Raw genomic sequence first — 19,863 nt, 5'->3', positions numbered from 1 at the left:
CGAAGACACTTGGGCCGAACCAATCGGAATAGAAGAAGAAATTCAACTTTCCCCTACCAAATTGAGTGAGACTCCTCCAGAAGTTCAAGACCTTCTCGAAGAAATCAATTTAGGAACTAGGAGGATCTAAGGCCAACATTCATAAGTGGCCTTCTAGATCAATGCGTCAGGAAAGAATTGATTTCCCTATTGCAAGAGTTCAAAGATTGTTTTGCTTGGCACTACCACGAGATGCCAGGACTCGACAAAGGGTTGGTAGAACACAGGTTGCCAATAAAAGAGGGCTACAAACTAGTAAAACAACTAAAGCGAAGGATGTCTGTCGAGACTGAACTAAAAGTAAAGGAGGAGATTGAACGGCTGTTGAAGGCAGGATTCATCAGACCGGCCCGATATGTCAAATGGTTAGCAAATATCGTTCTTGTCTTGAAAAAAGTTACTAAAGCTGTAAGAGTCTATGTAGATTGCAGAAACCTCAATGAAGCTTCTCCAAAGGACGAGTATCCTATGCCAATGGCTGACATGTTAATTAACGGAGCAGCTCATAACAAAATTTTATCATTCATGGATGGCAACGTGGGATATAACCAGATTATGGTCACTGAAAGGGACATTCACAAGACGGCATTCAGATGTCCAGGAGCAGTGGGAGCATATGAGTACATTGTCATCCCTTTTGGGCTAAAAAATGCAGGGGCTACATATCATAAGAGCAATGAATGCTATATTCCACGATATGATTGGACATACCCTTGAAGTATTCATCGACGATGTAGTTATTAAATCCCAGGAGAAAGAAGCGCACATTGAAGATCTGCGCAAGACCTTCATCAGAATGATAAAACATCAGTTGAAAATGAATCCGGAGAAATGTGCGTTTGGCGTCCAAGCAGGGAATTTCTTGGGTTTTCTGGTGCATCAAAGGGGTATCGCAGTGGACAAGAACAAAGCCAAGGCAATTATCAATGCCCTGGTCCCTCGCAATAAGAAGGAGCTGTAAAGTCTGCTTGGCAAAATCAACTTCTTGAGACGATTCATTGCCAATTCTCTAGGAAAAGTGACAGGACCAGACCCAAATTCCACTTTGGAATCCGAGCCGAACCCTGTGAGTGTCCGACACCTGGCTAATGTCGGGCATAAAGACCAAATTGCCCTTCTAACTAAAAATCCACTTTTAAAATAAGTTATCTTTTGCCGAAAATTCAGCGAAGTTCCCCCTATACTTTACTCATTTCCCAAAATCTTCACCTGTCATCAAACATTTATATAACTCAATTGTTCATCATGCATTCAATTATATCCAAACAAATTAAGCAACATAATATCTTGATCTTAGATCGCAATAAATCAAATAAATCAATCTGCTAATAAAATCCATCTCAACTTTCAGAACAACAATACTGCGTTGGTAATCTCAAACATTCTAACTCGTGGCTGCACCTTGAAACTATAGACTGCCTACATACCCTTATTGAGGGATCAAGCCACACATAGTTCTGTATTTGTAAAACCACTCTAGTTCTCATATTTCATCTTAGCTTTCTATTTCAAACTTCCTGGCATTTCTCACATAGCAATATATAATCAAAAGAAGAAATAAAAGCATTTATATCAAGTAATCATGCTTGGAAAGCCATAACCATCAATTCCTCGTGACACCAATGGTGACACGTTCTGACCTGTAATCCTTGCTGGACTCAGGAGACATCTGGTCAACCTAGTCCGCAATCCTCTCTCCCACGGTCCGCATAACTTTAAGACTCGTAGGGCAAAATATGCTAAAAAACTCAAGATATTTAATACTATATAAAATAATGCAAAATAAAGATAAATAAACATAATAAAATAAAATAACATAAGTTAAAGATTATAAGTTCTGAACACCCTTGTATTGAACTCACGTAAATTTCATAAATAAATAAATAAATATATATATCAATAACTTGATTAGAATCTATATATATTTCCATCTATCGCTTGTAAAACAAATGTGACGCTTAAGAAAATAATGGTAACTATATAAAATCCTCAATTTAGTTTAAAAGCATCTCAGAACTTAAATTCTCTCCACCTAGGCGTACCCCCATTTATGATCCATCAATTCCTTTAATACCGTCAATTCCATATATGCCGTCAATTCCATATATGCCATCAATTCCATAAATCCGACAATTCCAATAATAATCCGTCAATTCCAATGTCAGTCCGTCAATTTCATCCTCGTAGGTCCCGGAACCATAAAGTTAACCGAGCCGCATTCCTCACAGGTCTCAGAGATAACACTTCAATCTGAGTCGCAATCCTGGCACCACACGGTTCAGGCGTCCCCAAAACTCATGGGGCATCATTAAAATAACAAACTGTCTCAAGGCAACTTGGGGGGTACCCTCGCGGTGGGTTTGAAAACCATAACTCGTCATTTATATAAACTTTAAATAGATTGGTTCTCAACTAAACTTAAAATATGTACATATATATATATACACTAAACACTTGGCTAGTTTGTTAACTATCTCGATCTCTGCTTAGCATACCATTCCCATATTATATTTATACTCCTACCACACAATTAACCATATGAACATGTATAAACAGGTGATAAATAAACAGATAATTAAATACTCATCTCGAAATCAAATAAAATCATGAAATTAAAACTACAACTAAACCAAGTGAACACTCGCACGCGCATGAGCTTCCTAAAGGCTCAGACATATCACATGAAGCTCATCCTCGTTATTTAATCCAAAGTCCTGGCCCTGGGCTCCTAGAAGTGCGTGCATTGTATTTGAAGTCATTCTCAAGCCTATATAATCCTTTTCGATGATTAGAACGGTCTAGGAGTACCTCGGGACTCAAAAATCGATGAGTCCCAAAAAGTCAACCTGGGACCCTGTGGGGTCCACGACCTCAAAATTCTGATCCAAGAGTTCCTAGAGGTCTTAACATGCCTAGGACACATGTTTCAAGAGTTTGGTCTCGATTGGACGGTCAGACTACTCACAATTGCACGATCGGATGGTTATTGTAAACCTAGCCCTAGGGTTGGCCTTTTTGGAGTATCTGGGACTCCGATTCCCGATCCGTTGAATCCTACATGATTCAGGAATTGTCTAGCTTGACGTATACGGGAATAACTACGATCCAACAGTTCAAATGTATCAAACCCGGAAATCGCACAATACGCGAGATCTGATCGGGGAGTAAACGTTGTCGAAATTGAGTTGCGTGAATTCCTACGCGCTAGTGACAACACGAGGATCATTCTAAGATTGAAAGTGACCTCACTATGCAGCCCACGTGCCGCCACACGTGCTGGCAGCGCGTGGGTGGCTTGATCAATTTTCGGCTGCCGGAAATACTCCAAACCACCAGCCCAAACTCCTATCCTAGGTATAACACCCTATTTGGAACCACTTTTGTTCTTGGACCTATCTCAAAAAATGACCGGAAGTGGACGGAATCTCATCCCGAAATTCGGCCAAATTTTCGGTTACAAATCGAATTTCCTACACTAGAAATTGATCAAATCCTACCCAACCATCAGCTAGAACACATTGAAAGGATGGAAAAACATACGAAATTCTTTTATTGTTCCATAAATAGGTATTTTCTTTTATTATTGTTACTTTAAATTGACATATTACATACTTGAATATTTAGGAATTAACAATTTGAAAGGCATTATGGCATTAAGACGTTCTTCGAACCTCTTGAGATTCAGGCAATTGCCGATGATATAACTAGTAAATATGTTACTCCTCACGTCAACATATTTTATTGTCTAGGAGGAATTACGCTTACTTGTTTTTTAGTACAAGTAGCTATAGGGTTTGCTATGACTTTTTATTATCGTTCGACCGTTACAGAGACTTTTGCTGCTGTTCAATATATGATGACTAAAGCTAATTTTGGTTGGTTAATCCGATCGGTTCATCGATGGTCGACAAGTATGATGGTCCTAATAATGATCCTGCACGTATTTCGTGTGTATCTAACCGGTGGCTTTAAAAAACCTCGCGAATTGACTTGGGTTACAGGTGTGGTTTTGGGTGTATTGACCGCATCTTTTGGTGTAACTGGTTATTCCTTACCTCAGGACCAAATTGGTTATTGGGCAGTAAAAATTGTAACAGGCATACCAGACGCTATTCCTGTAATAGGCTCGCCCCTGGTAGAGTTATTACGCGGAAGTGCTAGTGTGGGACAATCCACTTTGACTCGTTTTTATAGTTTACACACTTTTGTATTACCTCTTCTTACAGCCGTATTTATGTTAATGCACTTCCCAATGATACGTAAGCAAGGTATTTCTGGTCCTTTATAAAGAATATATATCATCTGTAATCAATCATTTATCACTTGGGGTAGGAACAATAGCATTTCATTGCTACAAATATGGATTATTGAAAAGAATAAGACATGTATTGGGATATTTCTCTTCAACTCTACAAAAATGTATTATTTTTTTGACACTCATAGTTGAAGCCAATTTTCTGAAGATAAAATGGATTATGGGAGTGTGTGACTTGAACTATTGATCGGGCTACATGATTTCTTCTTCATATAACGTTTGGTATATAATTCCTCAATGTCTCTAGTAAGGCCCAATACATGATTAGGGGTCTCCGAGCTCGGGTTGTGTTATTAGTGTCGTGGATTATCGATAAACGTATATGGTTATAGCCTCGTACTGGATATAATAATTAGTATTTGTCTTTGTCTTTGTCTCATTGATATGTTCGATGAGCTGTTCAATTTAATTCTATGTCTACTATAATTTGTGTTGATATAGTGAAATTAAAATTTATAATAGATATAGATTAGATAAAATTTAAACGAATACCATAATTCCGTATACTATTCACCGTGTATATTATTACGGTACTGTTGAGGCCCAAAAATCCAAGGGGCTAAGCCCAAGTTGACTATTGGCCCAATAGGGACAAGTAAACGCAAGAGAATTTAGGGAACGAATTAATACGAGCTACGGGCCACATGCCACGCCAAACAAGCACGTGCGGGAAGACCAAAAACATGCTAAAAACATGCTCACTCCTATTGAACTCGGCTATAGCCTATGATGATAGGATAAAAATCCAAGCACAAGCATAGGTGTCGGAACCGCCATGCCAACACCAAGATGTGTTACAAGCTTAGGTGGGCCCAAGCCACCAAAATTACCCGGGGCTTGCTTGAACGGGTTGTGGTATGGATGGCAACGGGCTTTCATAGGACCCATTGACGAGCCAAGGAAATGGTAGTTTCGGGTCACTTGGGGGGCCCAAAACTCAAGCCTATTTCTTCGGCCCGAAATACATGGGTTAGCATAAGAGAAGAGAGAGCATGACCCAATACCTTAGAAAAAAAAAGTGCAAAGCCTGTTAGAAAAGGCTAGGACAATTAGAAGGCCTAAATGTGCTGTTAAAGTGCAATAGGCAAGCTGCTTCCAGCAGCTTGACGAAAAGCCCAGCAGACTGACCCAGAATGACATATCACCAATTCAAAGCCTAGGGAAGAAAAGCCCAGCCCAAACTCTCTGTAAAATATCTGGCCAAGCACGTTTTGTCCCTATCCAAGAAAGTCAACAGCAACCATCTCAAAAACCAGAGGAAATCCACACAAGCAAGAGGTTTACCCATTGGGTAAAACGTAGCTCCTTTCCCTCCCATTGTTCTGGCAGCTTGCATAGGAAAAATCGAGAGAAAAGCAAGCGGCTCTTCACCTCTATGATGAAGGGCCAGCAAAACCGAGACCTTGGAACCACAAATGGGTTCCTTACCCATGTGTCTTGGGCGGACGGAATTCATCAAAGAAGACGAAGTGGGGGAAAACAATGGAAAGAGGGAGGGAAGTATGACGGAATTAGAACCCTTCGTGGCTATAAAAAGGAGGACTTCTGCTACCCAGAAAACCAACCCATTTTCCAGAGCTCGACCAAGCATTGTCAAGTAGCTGGAAAATCTACTCAAGCCACCCCATCTTCTCCTCCATTCGTTTCCTTCCTCCATTAGGAAGGAAATTAGCCAAATCTTCCTTTGCTTGCTCTAAACCTCCATCCTCCATAGGAAAATTCATCTCTCTCTCTCAAAATTGCTAAACCTGTGAAAGCCTAGCTCCCATGCCACATGCTCTTCAAGCCAAGCTCTTCTGCAAAACTGGTCAAGTTTGTTTGGGCTATTAGTGAAGGAAGCCTGAGAGTGTTTTCGTAACGGTTTCATCAGACTTTGCGAAAAACACTCTTCCAGGCGCTTGGTGTCGAACCCAGGCACTTGGGGAATTTTGCTCACTTCTCTTCTTACGGCAGCCCAAGCCCATTCGTCAGGCTGCTGGAACAAAAAAGCCCCAACATAAATTGGCGACTCTGCTGGGGACCAAGCTGCCATTTTTTCGCTAATGCCTCCAAAAAAGAAGACTAGGAGCAATACCATGGCCTCTCAAGACGGATCTGACCACGGTGATTCCGAATCACGACAAAATACCTCCTCTAGGCAGCAAGAACGTGCAAGTGAGGGAGCTTTTACCCTCACAGACCTTATTACGGCTATGCAGGCTATGGGGGAAACCCAAAGAGAAATGATGGACACCATCAAAGAGCTAAGGAATGCTGTTCCTAAGCCAAACGAAGAAAATACCCGACATCCACAGGAGGAATCTGCTGCTGCCGGAAAAGAGTCTGAACAAAGGGGACCATCTTTTGTTACCCAGGAGGATGTCGTTGCCATGCTGGAAAGGGAACTCAGTCGAAGCCAAGAAGACTGGAAATACATTCCTCAACCACCTTACCCATCAAGCTTACTCCAGCAGCCTTACCCTAAAGGCTACGAAACACCAAACTTCGTCCTTTTTGATGGAAGGAAAGGGAGCCCAAAGGAGCATGTTAGTCGTTTCATCGATGCCTTAGGACCACATGCTGGTGATTATAATCTCCGACTGCGAGAATTTTCAAAAAGTCTTACTGATCGGGCCTATACCTGGTATACGACATTGGCGCCAGGCTCTATTCGTTCTTGGGACGATCTGGCAGGCAGGTTCTGTAAAAAATACTTTCAGCACGAGGAAAGAGTCACCACCACCCAGCTCAACAATACCCGCCAGAAGCATGGTGAAGATCCTGTGGACTTTGTACGAAGGTTTCGAGATCTGGCCCTAGATTGCTATGATGAAAAGGACGAAGAGGCACTTGTCGAAATCTGCATCAGCAACATTGTAGCAGATTATAGAGTGTACTTAGAAAACATTGGCATCAGTCAATTTTCTAAGAAAAACAAGCATGTCTGTCAAACCGACGGGACAAAGGACTTGGAGGAATGAGAAGAAGGAAGCGCACCAAACGTTAGCTGTAAATGACAAGCCATCCAACGACTACGGCACACGCAAAAGAAAGGACCGAGAGACGTACCCGCCACTGCCATGCAAAGATGAGGAGTTTCATGCCATCCTGGACACGATGATCGCTGATGGCGCAATCAAACCTCTCAGGCCCTACAAAGTCCCCACCCGAGAAGAAAAGAATGATCCTAGGTACTGTCGCTACCATCAATTCGTGGGACATCCAACTACTGCCTGTCAGAGTCTAAGAAGGATTTTACATGCTAAAATACATGAAGGAGTTCTTGAGCTTCCTTCTAGGAAGCAAACAATTGATGAGGACCCCTTGCCGAAACGAAGGGGCAAAGAGGTAGCTGCTGTCATTACATATTCCGAGGATTTACTCGATGACGATGAATTGTGCCACCCATGGAGGACTGACCCGAAGCCGCCGGAAGCTATGTGGGAACCTTGCGGGAACATGGAGAAGGCGTACTGGTGCAAATATTCGAAGCCTTCAAGTTATAACACGCCATGGCCGCTCGCTGATGGATGGGATGACGACTCAAGTAATCAGATGTTTGTTCAAGACATGCCGGAAGATTGCTACTCGGGGGCTTCATTGGGACAGCAGGAAATAGCTGCCGTAACATTTCACAATGTTACGGAGGCTGAAGCAAGCGTGTTGGGACGTTACCTAAGTTTGAAACAGGGGCCCACAGCTTCACAGGCCCTCCAAAGAAACCCAAAGTTCAAGTCACTCTTTGACCAACTTGGCTTTGGGCCTCAAGCAAGAGAAGCAGCTGCTGTAGCTCTCATGAGCGTCTCTGTGGCATCTGACCCTCATTGCTTCACTGTTCAACCACAAAGTTCATTTATGGGAAATGACAATGCTATCATCTTCACAGACGAGGATATGGAAGTTCCTTACCCGGACCACAGAAGGCCACTTTATTTGGAGGGGCAGATCAACGATGTGTTTATAAGGAGAGCCTTGGTAGACACAGGTTCCTCTGCCAATATTTTACCCCTATCTGTGCTTACAGCAGCTGGCATTCCGCTATCTAAGATCGTGCAATCTCAAACAAGCATCAGCGGTTTCGGGAACAAAAGTGAAGTCACGGTCGGGTATATGCAAGTAAATCTGAAGGTGGGACCAATTCGGTCACTTACAAAATTCTATGTCGTGGATGTGGATGTGGCTTATCATGCGTTGCTTGGAAGACCATGGCTCAATAAACATAGGCTTGTGGTCTCTACTTACCATCAATGTGTGAAAGGAAGAATTAGGCTGAGACCAGTATGCATACCCGGAAATCAAGCACCATTCAATGAAGATGAAGCCCACTACTCCGAGGCAGAATTCTACACCGAATGCACAGGTGCTGAAAGCAACCCATCCAAAGATTTTGGAACCTACCTTCCTTCTTGGACAGAAATTCGTGATTTAAGTAATGAAGAACTCATCACCGTCATCAACCGAGGAAGAAAGAGACACTCGGAAGCTAACAATCATGCCTATGATCATCCCCGGTGCTCAAAAGTAACGCTCCCCGATGGGCGCACCGTGTACCGCTTATGACGGGATTGGGGGCTTAACCGTGTCTTACGGGAAAGCCCCGAGTATGGAGGAGAAGCGATGCAAACCAACGACTGCAAAGATTCAGATGACAAGGCACCTTCACCTTGTGCCTTCCAGGAGCCAATGGTTGCTCCCAAGCACATGCAAGATGGCTCAGTGGCAGTAACTGAGCAATTGGAGACAATTGACTTAAGTGATGATCCTGCCGTCCAAAGACCCATTTCCATCGGCATCCATTTAACAAAGGAAGAGAAGGAAGTTTTGGTGCCTTTGTTAAAGGAGTTTCGAGATGTGTTCGCTTGGAGCTACGAAGAAATGCCCGGCCTTGATCCAAATTTGGTGAGTCACACGTTGAATATTGAGCTGGGTACCAAACCTGTCGTACAGCCCAGAAGGAATTTTCATCCTGAGGTTGAAAAGCAAATCAAGGTGGAAATCGAAAAACTGTTAGCTGCTGGATTCATCAAGCCCATCAAGCACCCCACGTGGCTAGCAAATATCGTTCCCGTGAAAAAGAAGACCGGGGTCATTAGAATATGTACAGACTACCGAGACCTCAATCGAGCTTGCCCAAAAGATGAGTTTCCGCTGCCCAACATGGATATATTGATCGATTCAACCTCGGGTCAAGGCATGCTGTCCTTTATGGATGGATTCAGTGGATACAATCAGATCAAAATGTCGCCCAAGGATGCTGAAAAGACAGCCTTTCGAACGCCGTATGGGAATTTCTATTACACGGTCATGCCATTTGGTCTCAAAAATGCGGGTGCCACCTACCAAAGAGCCATGACGGCAGTGTTTCATGATATGATGGGAAAAGAGGTGGAGGACTATGTGGATGACCTTGTGGTGAAATCTAAAACCAGACTGGGGCATCATGAGGTTTTAAGGAAGGTGCTGGAAAGGTGCCGGCTATACGGGCTGAAAATGAATCCGAAGAAGTGTGCGTTCGGAGTATCATCTGGTAAATTCTTGGGATTTCAGGTGCACCAACGCGGCATAGATGTGGATCCCGAAAAGACTAGGGCCCTAAAATCCTTGTCGCCACCAAAAAACCCGAAGGAATTGAAAAGTTTCATGGGGAGGCTGTCGTACATTCGACGCTTTATTCCAGGGCTTGCTGTTATGATGAGCATCTTCACCCCTTTACTCAAAAAGGGCCAATCGTTCATATGGAGCAAGGAATGCCAGGAGGCTTACCAGCAAGTGCAGCAACTGATAGCCAGGCTACCCACAATGAGGGCACCTATCCCGGGACGTCCACTCAAGCTCTACTTAGCTGCGACAAATACCGCGGTTGGAGCTTTGCTTGCCCAGGATAGTCATGAAGGGGAAGAAAGCCCCATTTACTATGTAAGCAGACAATTGAAGGGAGCTGAGACAAGGTACCCGAAGACAGAACTATTATGCCTTGCTCTTGTTTATGCTGCGCAGCGATTGCGACATTACTTTCTTGCTCACAAGCTGCAGCTTGTAGTAAAATCCGACCCTGTGAGATACTTGCTCACAAGACCAGTGCTATCAGGACGCCTTGCACGCTGGTTGCTGCAATTGTCTGAGTTCGATATTGTGTGTACGACCCCGAAGTCTATTAGGGGACAGGCTGTGATTGATATGTTAGCCCTATTCCCCGAAGTAGAGGAGTCTACTCTGTCCGAAGAAGTATTAGGAGAACTGCCGGAAGTAGTTGCCACTGTTGTAGAAGAAGCGTCATGGACCCTCTACTTTGATGGATCCTCTACAACCAACGGTGGAGGAGCAGGGGTAGTGATTATCAATCCTGAAGGGCAGGCCACAGCTCTCTCGTTCAAACTAGATTTCCCATGCACAAATAACGTCGCGGAGTATGAAGCTTTTATCATGGGATTGTCTACGGCAAGGGAAATGGGTGCAGAAAGAGTAAAGGTCATTGGAGATTCAAATCTGGTATTGAGCCAAATGCAAGGGAGCTTTGCTGTGAAAGAAGCAACTTTGGCACCCTATCGTACAGCTGCTGAAAGGCTCATTAATTCCTTTAAGCAGGTTGTGATGGAACACATCCCGGGAGTTACTAATAGGTATGCAGATGCTTTGGCTACATTGGGGTCAAAACTATCATACGTGCAGGAGCAGCCAAATATTACTGTGGTGAAGAGAGAGACGCCAATAGTAGAGGCAATGGTCCGGGAGGAGCTGTTGGAAGAAGATGACTGGAGAAAGCCGTTAAGAAAAGAATTCAGTGGAGAAAGCAGCATTAAGGACTTGAAAGACTATGTGCTCATCTTTGGGGAACTCTATAAACGCCTTCCAGGCAGTGTTTTGACTAGATGCGTGGGAATGGTAGAAGCGAGGAGAAGGTTGCAAGAGGTACACGATGCCACCTGCAGTTTGGAACCAGTGACCAGTTTGTATCGGCGCCTGCAGCGTAAGGGTTATTATTGGCCAGAAATGAGGAAACAAGCGGCCGATGTTCAGGCTAATTGTCCCAAATGTTCTACGGTACCCACTACTGAGGAGGCTTTCACTGTGTCACTGGCGGAAGATTGGAGGGCCCCATATCTAGCATTTTTCGTTGAAGGAGCTCTGCCAACCAATTCCAAGCTCGCGTATAAGCTCAAGAAGACGGTAAAAAGATATTTCATGGATGGAGCGACTCTTTACAGGAAGGGATTTAATGGTGAACCACTACGATGTTTGGAAAGGTCGGAGGCTCATCAAGTCATGCAGGAGATACATGCTGGAGAATGTGGAGAACATCAAGGGATGAAGAGGCTTTATCGGCAGCTGCTGAGTTTCGGATACTATTGGCCTACTATGAAGAAAGATGCACATGATTTTGTTAAGAAATGCCACACATGCCAGGTCCATGGTAATTTAAGCCATAAACCTCCAACACTGTTACAGGATATGCGCACCCCGTGGCCTTTTCATACATGGGGGCTTGATTTGATTGGGACAATCCATCCTCCTTCCGACAGTTACATATGGATTCTTACAGCTACAGAATATTTCACGAAATGGGTCGAGGCAATTCCTCTTCGAAAAGCCACAGGCGCTGCTGTCTCGAATTTCATTCGAGAATACATCGTGTGCAGATTTGGAATTCCATACAAAATGGTTACCGATAATGGCACGCCTTTTGTCAACAAACAGGTAAGCTCGACACTCAATGGTTACGGTATCAAGCATCGTCGCTCCACGCCTTACTACCCACAAGGAAATGGTCAAGCAGAGGCTACCAACAAGACAATATTGAGAATTCTGAGCAAGATGGTATATGAGTATAAGGGGAATTGGAGCATTCATCTGCCGGACGCTTTGTGGGCTTACCGTACCTCACCAAGGGGTGCTACCGGTTTTTCGCCTTACTCACTCGTATATGGGTCTGATGCCATCTCACCTGTGGAAATTACCATCCCCACGGCCAGAGTGTCGGCTGTCAATGATCTTGAATGGGATGCAAAATCATGCTCGGATTGGCGTGTGTTAGACCTCGAGGCAGTGGATGAAAGGAGGATGGAAGCCGAAAGGAAAATGGCACTTTATCACAGGACTACTGCCCAAGCATACAATAGGACCGTTAAGCCTCAAGCTTTCAAGCAAGGAGATCTCGTGCTAAAAGTTGTCGAGCATGTGAGAAGACAGATATCGGGACCTTCCAAGTTTGCCCCGCAATGGGAGGGTCCATTCGCAGTCAAAGAAGTACACAGCAGTGGCTATTACCACTTGATCTCTGTCAAGGAAGGCACGCTAACGGATCCCATCAATGGAAAATGGCTCAAGCCCTACTATTGCTAAGAAGGAATAGTATTTTTATCGTTATATCATCGTATTTATCCCCTCATGCCCTCCTTCTATATCCCTAACTCTCGCTTGGGAAGTTTTTGTAACATGTACCATTGTGGTGACATGAAATCTGAAATGAAAATGAAGGAGTATTTTGAAAAAAAAAAGAAAATTGCCTTTATATATTCATGGTAGTTTTTTTTTTAAAAAAAATATATATATATATACATATATAAATATTATTTTGCTGAGCACATGCCAAGCCAAAGCCATTTGTATGGGATCCTAAGCCACTAGCAGACCTCGTGCTTCATCAACAAAAAAATATACGCCAAGCTAAAATAAGCATTGAAGCTTCAAGCATGGATCCTGCCAAAATTATGGCGGTATCTACCTTATATTAAGACCCAACATGCGGGAAATCTCAAGCGAAAAGTTTCAACCAAGCACTGCATATAATACCAAATAGAAAAGTTACAATGTGTTTGACAAAAAAAAAGGGGAGGACATAGTTTCCAGCAGTCAGCACATAACAACACTGCAGTGCCAAGCTGTCACAATACAAATTTTACAAGCCTAAATTCGAGCAAGTTATACAAGCTAAGAGGTAATGTGTTGTTAAGTCTCGAAGGAGATCTCGAAATGTGTCACGCTAACTGATCCTATACCAAAGCAAAATGTAACCTGCAAAACCAAGAAGAATGCCGAAAGAGAGTAAGTTGATTTTAAAGGCAGGGTGAAGTAAAGAAGGATGTAAGGTCACAAACCTCAAAAGGTGTCAAGGGTGGCTAGAAGGGAATGGCGGAGGCCTTCTGAGAAGACCTTGTCACTGCTTCTATTATGCAACCAGCACTGTCGGAAGAAACATCTTGAGCAAGAAGAAGGGCACGCAACTCCCTGTGTTGGTTTTCCAGTTCACGCTGCTTGAGAATCAAGGCCTCTATCGCTGCCCTTATGTCTTCAGAGCCAGAAAATGACTCCATGCTATGGATAGCTCTTTCCCCGAACACAGCACGTGCTAGGTCCTTTACCAGATTCAGAAGAAATTCTATCCGGAAGCCGAGGGTCAGGGCTTCACAGATTGCGTCCTGCCAGCAAAGAAGCCGATGGTCTGTAATGTCTAGCAGCTGCATAGTATCCATGCCATGGAGCACTAAGCCAAGAGTCCGGAAGGCGGCACTCCGTGAAAAAGAAGACGTGATACCTGTAATGTCCATAATATCTCCGTACTTGTCCATGAATCTTCCTAAAACCGCCACTGTTTCAGGATAAACAAGGGCTCCCCAAAAGGGTGCATAGCCGTTAAATTGATGACAAAGCGGCAGGAGCTCATCTGCAGAACGAAGAATCTGGGCACCCCCATCGAAAAAGGCCATGAATGTAGTGAAGGAGTTCTCCCATTCCGACCAAGACGCGCTAAAGGAAGCATGCTCAGAGACAGTAATGCTGGCCTGGGCACCATCGGTAACACCTGTGTCATTAGGTGAAGGTGCTGGAAGGAGTGCTAAGGGGCCGGGCTTTGGTACTCGAAGGATCGGCTGAATGTGGGATAGAGTAGGCAACGCCCCATGGAAGGCAAAAGTGTTGCTCCGGAGAGCTGCTGGAAAGGCTGGAGGAATTGTAGGCTCAAGGTCTCTTCGAAGGAAGTGTTGGAAGATAGGAGGCAAGGGGCTGGTGATTCGAAATGCGGGAGTCTCATCTCGTGGACTTGTCGGCGAAGGCGACTCAGCAAGAGCTGCCTCAATCAGTGTGTCAAATGCATCGGAAGAAGAAGGCACCACAGGCACAATCGCCATCTCCTGAATAACATCCCTAGCCTGCGACTAAAAAAAAAAAAGAAGAAGGAAAAAGAATGTATGCATGCGTCAGAATCAGCATGAGATGATTGACAAATTATACGCAGCAGTAAAAGAAAGGAGAACCAGTTCTAGGGTAGACCAAGTACCGGCTCAACACTGACAGGGTGCATGCTGCTACTAGTATGGCCGCTAAGAGGGACCAGGCCGTCTTGCTCCTCTTGACGGTCGTCGAAGTGCACGGACCCACCTTCGTCCTAATCATTGTTGCCCTCCCTGTCAGAATCCCCGCGCATGTCGCTCACGGCGACAATTTTCTCTTGCTCTGGAGTACTAGCCTCCGACTCAGCAGTATCGCTGTCATCATCAATCGTCACCACTGTTCGGGTCCCGGAAGCCTCACTGCCGCTTGCACGAGCTCCGGAAAATCTTGCCTGCAAAACGCGCATGCTGCGACGTTTTGGAGCTGCTTGTGGAGACACGGAGGATGTGCTACTTCTCTTCCTCTTTGGCGTAGTACCCATTTTCCCTAAAATATATATATATATATATGTATATATGTATACGTAAATATATGTAGTTGAAGGAAAATAATAAATAAATAAAACAAAACAAAGGAAAGAAGTGGCACTCACGGCGAAAAGGGGGCGTTTCCAGCACCCTGTCAGTACGACTCTGGCTCTCAGAGGCAGTGGGCCTCGCAGGGCGCGAATGTTCTGGAGGAGTAGCTTCTCTAGTTCGGGGTGGACCACTTGGTGCAACTTTCGGGATGAACTTTCTAGGCTTGCCAGCAGCTTGCTTCTTCCCTACACTTGGTTTTTCCACCTGTTTCCCTTCGCTAGATGTTGGTGCTGCGACTTTCCCAGAACTATGAGGGCTCTGTGTTCCCGATTTTGGCTTCGCTTTGGAGAATTCCCCAACGATGTCACCACTCTTCGAGATAAAAGGGAGGTTGCGTTTTGGCTCAGAGGGATGGCCTTCTCCTCCGTGATTAAGCCTGCGAGGCGCGCGGTCATGGGGGGCAGTCTATCCCCAGGAAAGGATTGGAACTCGCGGAAAGAAGCAAGGCAGCGGTTCCAGTAGGATTGGTAACCTCGTGAGAAGCCACCAATTCTCCCCTTGCTGGCTAAAACAAGAGGCCTGCAGCTGTTTGGTATGTGGCCATTGCTCCAGAAGATACTGTGTAGCGCGAAGGGATCACCATGGTTAGGATTACCCGGTACTCCTTGATCGAGTCCAAACTGTCGCCTAACTCGATGTGGCGAATAGGATACCGAAATTTCTGAACGGCTGTCTCCAAGAGTAGGTAATGGGATGGGGGCAATGTTCAACAAGGCATACTTTCTGAATTGGCCACCATGCGATATTGCTGCTGGAACTTCGATGGTATCATTGACATCAACATAAAAGGGCACGAAGGTGAAAGTCTCTGCTGAGGTGCCGTAAGGGCGAAAAACGAAGTTCTCAATATTGTCCATCAGTGATAAGAAGTCTTGACCCTTCAGCTGCATCCTTTTGAACCATCTGCAAACCAAAGGCAGATTGTCGGGCATAAAGGAACCATTGCCCCAGTCAGCCAATTTCAGGGCATGTGAGTGCGGGAGTGAATATACGTCCAGTCCTTTGAGACGCTCCCATAGAAACACCTGCAGAAAGCCAGAATTCAAAAGGGTCTCCACACCCATGGTGCCGGACGCGTTCTTCTCTAAGAGCTAAGTCCGATCAAGCAGTCGGTATAGATGACCCAAGAACATGGGGGCTAAAGGGATTGTATCACCCCGAGCTATAGCCAGAGCCAAGGGAAACACATGCTCATGCAGGCAATCTTGGGAGAAATCACAAAGCACGAACCGCCCAAGCCATAATGCTATGAATGCAGCCAATCGATGAGAGCCTTGTCTGTTTGCATCACCAAAGAATTGTATCCAATTACTGAACCGTAATGAGGTGCTGGGAGAAGTGGGGGCACCTCTCTGTAAAACTGCAAGCTTGTCTACTTCTTCCGGAGTAAGGGCAATGTTGAAGGGGTTTCGGTCGCCACAGACCGGAAGGCGGGAAATGTTCGCTACATCTTCTAAGGTAGGAGTAAATTCTCCCCATGGACATATGAAAGTATGGGTTGCAGTACTCCACCTCCGGACCACGTGGCGAAGCATCTTTGCTTCAATATGAATGTCCCACAGTTTGGAGAGAAAGATAGCATCTAAGACCTGCGCTCTGCGCAAAATATTGCATGTGGAGGGATCCCGCAGCTCGCGGTCAACCCATTCGGACCAACTTTTGCTGATGCTACAAGGAAATTGGAAAAATAGGGGAACTGCTGGAAACAGGCCCTTCTCGATGCAGCACCTAGAAATGGAGGCAGGTTCGATCACAGGGGCAGAGTCAGGTGCTGGTTCATTACCAACAACAGCAGTCTCACGGGCATCTTCGAGCAGCAGAAGGGGGCCTCCTGGTTTGAGACCATCATCCACAGAATAGTGGTGGTCCAGCATAATTGGTAGGAGGATGGCTGCCATGGCAAGGCTAATAAGGTCACAGATACCTGCAAAAAAAAAAAGGGAGAAATAAATAAGTCATCATAATATATAGGTTCCAGCACCTTCACGATTGTTGGGCATACATACATCTACAGGATTTCATGCCAAGAATACGCTAACAGCGGAACTAATGCAATATCATCATGCGGAGGGGCTATTCGATGCAAGATTAAGAGGAAACCAAGTCACAAGAGAACAATTACTTGGAAGGAGACTGCGGGGTCGATATAAGTGCTTATGGCTTCTCCACTTTGGTCAGATACAGCTTAAAGGTTTTGAATTTGCACAAGGATGGTCGTTCTTGGTTAAAAGTTTAAAACCCCCAATCGGTGGCCCGATTTTGAAATATAAGAAAAGGGACGAATGCGCAGCAAAAAGGGGGCTATGAAGGGGGTACTGTTCTCCAAAAGAAAAAGAGAGAAAACGAAAAACGAAAAACAAAAGGAAGGGATTTTCACTCCCTGATGTCCGTGTATGGGAGATGTGCATGCAGCAACAGAACAGAGAAACACGAAAAGAAAAGAGGAGGAGTAGTGCTTACCACTGTCCTTGGTAATCTTTTCCAGCGGCTAGCCGAAATCAAAACGAAGAGGGGCTGTCTGGCGATTCTTGCTCTCGGAGTGGCTCCGCGTCTTGCAAAGTGAGTCTGCCAAACCTGTTTTTCTTTTCTATCAGATTGAAGAAGAAATTAGAGAAGAATGAGGGATTTTAAAGCGAATCGGTGACTTCTCCCGATGGGTGCGAGCGGTTTCTCTAGGCGTAACCGATCGGCGGTGATGGATGGCACCCCTCCGCAATTTTCTTTCGAAACCCTCTAGACCTGTGTGTGAATGAAGGCCAGCAATAATGAAAAGAGGAAGACAAGGGATGCAGGTGTCACACCTGCAAAAGAAGGAAGTCGAAGGGAAAAGAGAAGAGAGAAATAAAATAAAATAAATTAAAACAGATGTGATGGAAGCGTACCTGGGGAATAGGCGAGACTGCTGGAAAATAATTATGGCAGCACGTACGCGGGAAACGAGAAGGGCACATCAGTGGCAGAGGTTTGATTTTTTTGGACCAGGTTTGATTATTTGGCCCATCTCACCATTTGCTCATGGCCCCAATAATCAAGGGGGCTAATGTTGAGGCCCAAAAATCCAAGGGGCTAAGCCCAAGTTGACTATTGGCCCAATAGGGACAAGTAAACGCAAGAGAATTTAGGGAACGAATTAATACGAGCTACGGGCCACATGCCACGCCAAACAAGCACGTGCGGGAAGACCAAAAATATGCTAAAAACATGCTCACTCCTATTGAACTCGGCTATAGCCTATGATGATAGGATAAAAATCCAAGCACAAGCATAGGTGTCGGAACCGCCATGCCAACACCAAGATGTGTTACAAGCTTAGGTGGGCCCAAGCCACCAAAATTACCCGGGGCTTGCTTGAACGGGTTGTGGTATGGATGGCAACGGGCTTTCATAGGACCCATTGACGAGCCAAGGAAATGGTAGTTTCGGGTCACTTGGGGGGCCCAAAACTCAAGCCTATTTCTTCGGCCCGAAATACATGGGTTAGCATAAGAGAAGAGAGAGCATGACCCAATACCTTAGAAAAAAAAGTGCAAAGCCTGTTAGAAAAGGCTAGGACAATTAGAAGGCCTAAATGTGTTGTTAAAGTGCAATAGGCAAGCTGCTTCCGGCAGCTTGACGAAAAGCCCAGCAGACTGACCCAGAATGACATATCACCAATTCAAAGCCTAGGGAAGAAAAGCCCAGCCCAAACTCTCTGTAAAATATCTGGCCAAGCACGTTTTGTCCCTATCCAAGAAAGTCAACAGCAACCATCTCAAAAACCAGAGGAAATCCACACAAGCAAGAGGTTTACCCGTTGGGTAAAACGTAGCTCCTTTCCCTCCCATTGTTCTGGCAGCTTGCATAGGAAAAATCGAGAGAAAAGCAAGCGGCTCTTCACCTCTATGATGAAGGGCCAGCAAAACCGAGACCTTGGAACCACAAATGGGTTCCTTACCCATGTGTCTTGGGCGGACGGAATTCATCAAAGAAGACGAAGTGGGGGAAAACAATGGAAAGAGGGAGGGAAGTATGACGGAATTAGAACCCTTAGTGGCTATAAAAAGGAGGACTTCTGCTACCCAGAAAACCAACCCATTTTCCAGAGCTCGACCAAGCATTGTCAAGTAGCTGGAAAATCTACTCAAGCCACCCCATCTTCTCCTCCATTCGTTTCCTTCCTCCATTAGGAAGGAAATTAGCCAAATCTTCCTTTGCTTGCTCTAAACCTCCATCCTCCATAGGAAAATTCATCTCTCTCTCTCAAAATTGCTAAACCTGTGAAAGCCTAGCTCCCATGCCACATGCTCTTCAAGCCAAGCTCTTCTGCAAAACTGGTCAAGTTTGTTTGGGCTATTAGTGAAGGAAGCCTGAGAGTGTTTTCGTAACGGTTTCATCAGACTTTGCGAAAAACACTCTTCCAGGCGCTTGGTGTCGAACCCAGGCACTTGGGGAATTTTGCTCACTTCTCTTCTTACGGCAGCCCAAGCCCATTCGTCAGGCTGCTGGAACAAAAAAGCCCCAACAGGTACCAGTCGGACAAGCGAATTTAACCTTAACACAAATTCTCTACACAACGAAAAACCCTAAAAATTCATATAAAACTAATTATGCAAATATTTACAAAAACCCCTTGAGTGTATCACTGAAATTGTGTTATATAAAAATTATATTTTATTGATAAAATTCTTTTTTTTTTAGATTAATAAATGATAAAATAAATTAATCATTAAAAAATGCAAACGAGATAGAACATTGTTTTTAGTTCTATCTATGGATTAGTTCTATCTATGGATTGAAGTCAAAATA

The 19,863-nt window shown here is 44.6% G+C and overlaps 1 protein-coding gene across 1 annotated transcript; it reads left to right on the top strand.

Moving 5' to 3' along the window:
* On the top strand, positions 8,951-12,673 carry LOC109946728. Its single transcript, XM_020555382.1, has one exon. It carries the CDS (start codon positions 8,951-8,953, stop codon positions 12,671-12,673), a length of 3,723 nt encoding a protein of 1,240 aa, XP_020410971.1.

This window comes from Prunus persica, chromosome G1, assembly GCF_000346465.2.
Source record: "Prunus persica cultivar Lovell chromosome G1, Prunus_persica_NCBIv2, whole genome shotgun sequence".
Classification (NCBI taxonomy): Eukaryota; Viridiplantae; Streptophyta; class Magnoliopsida; order Rosales; family Rosaceae; genus Prunus; species Prunus persica.
This window is presented reverse-complemented; position numbering and strand designations above follow the sequence as displayed.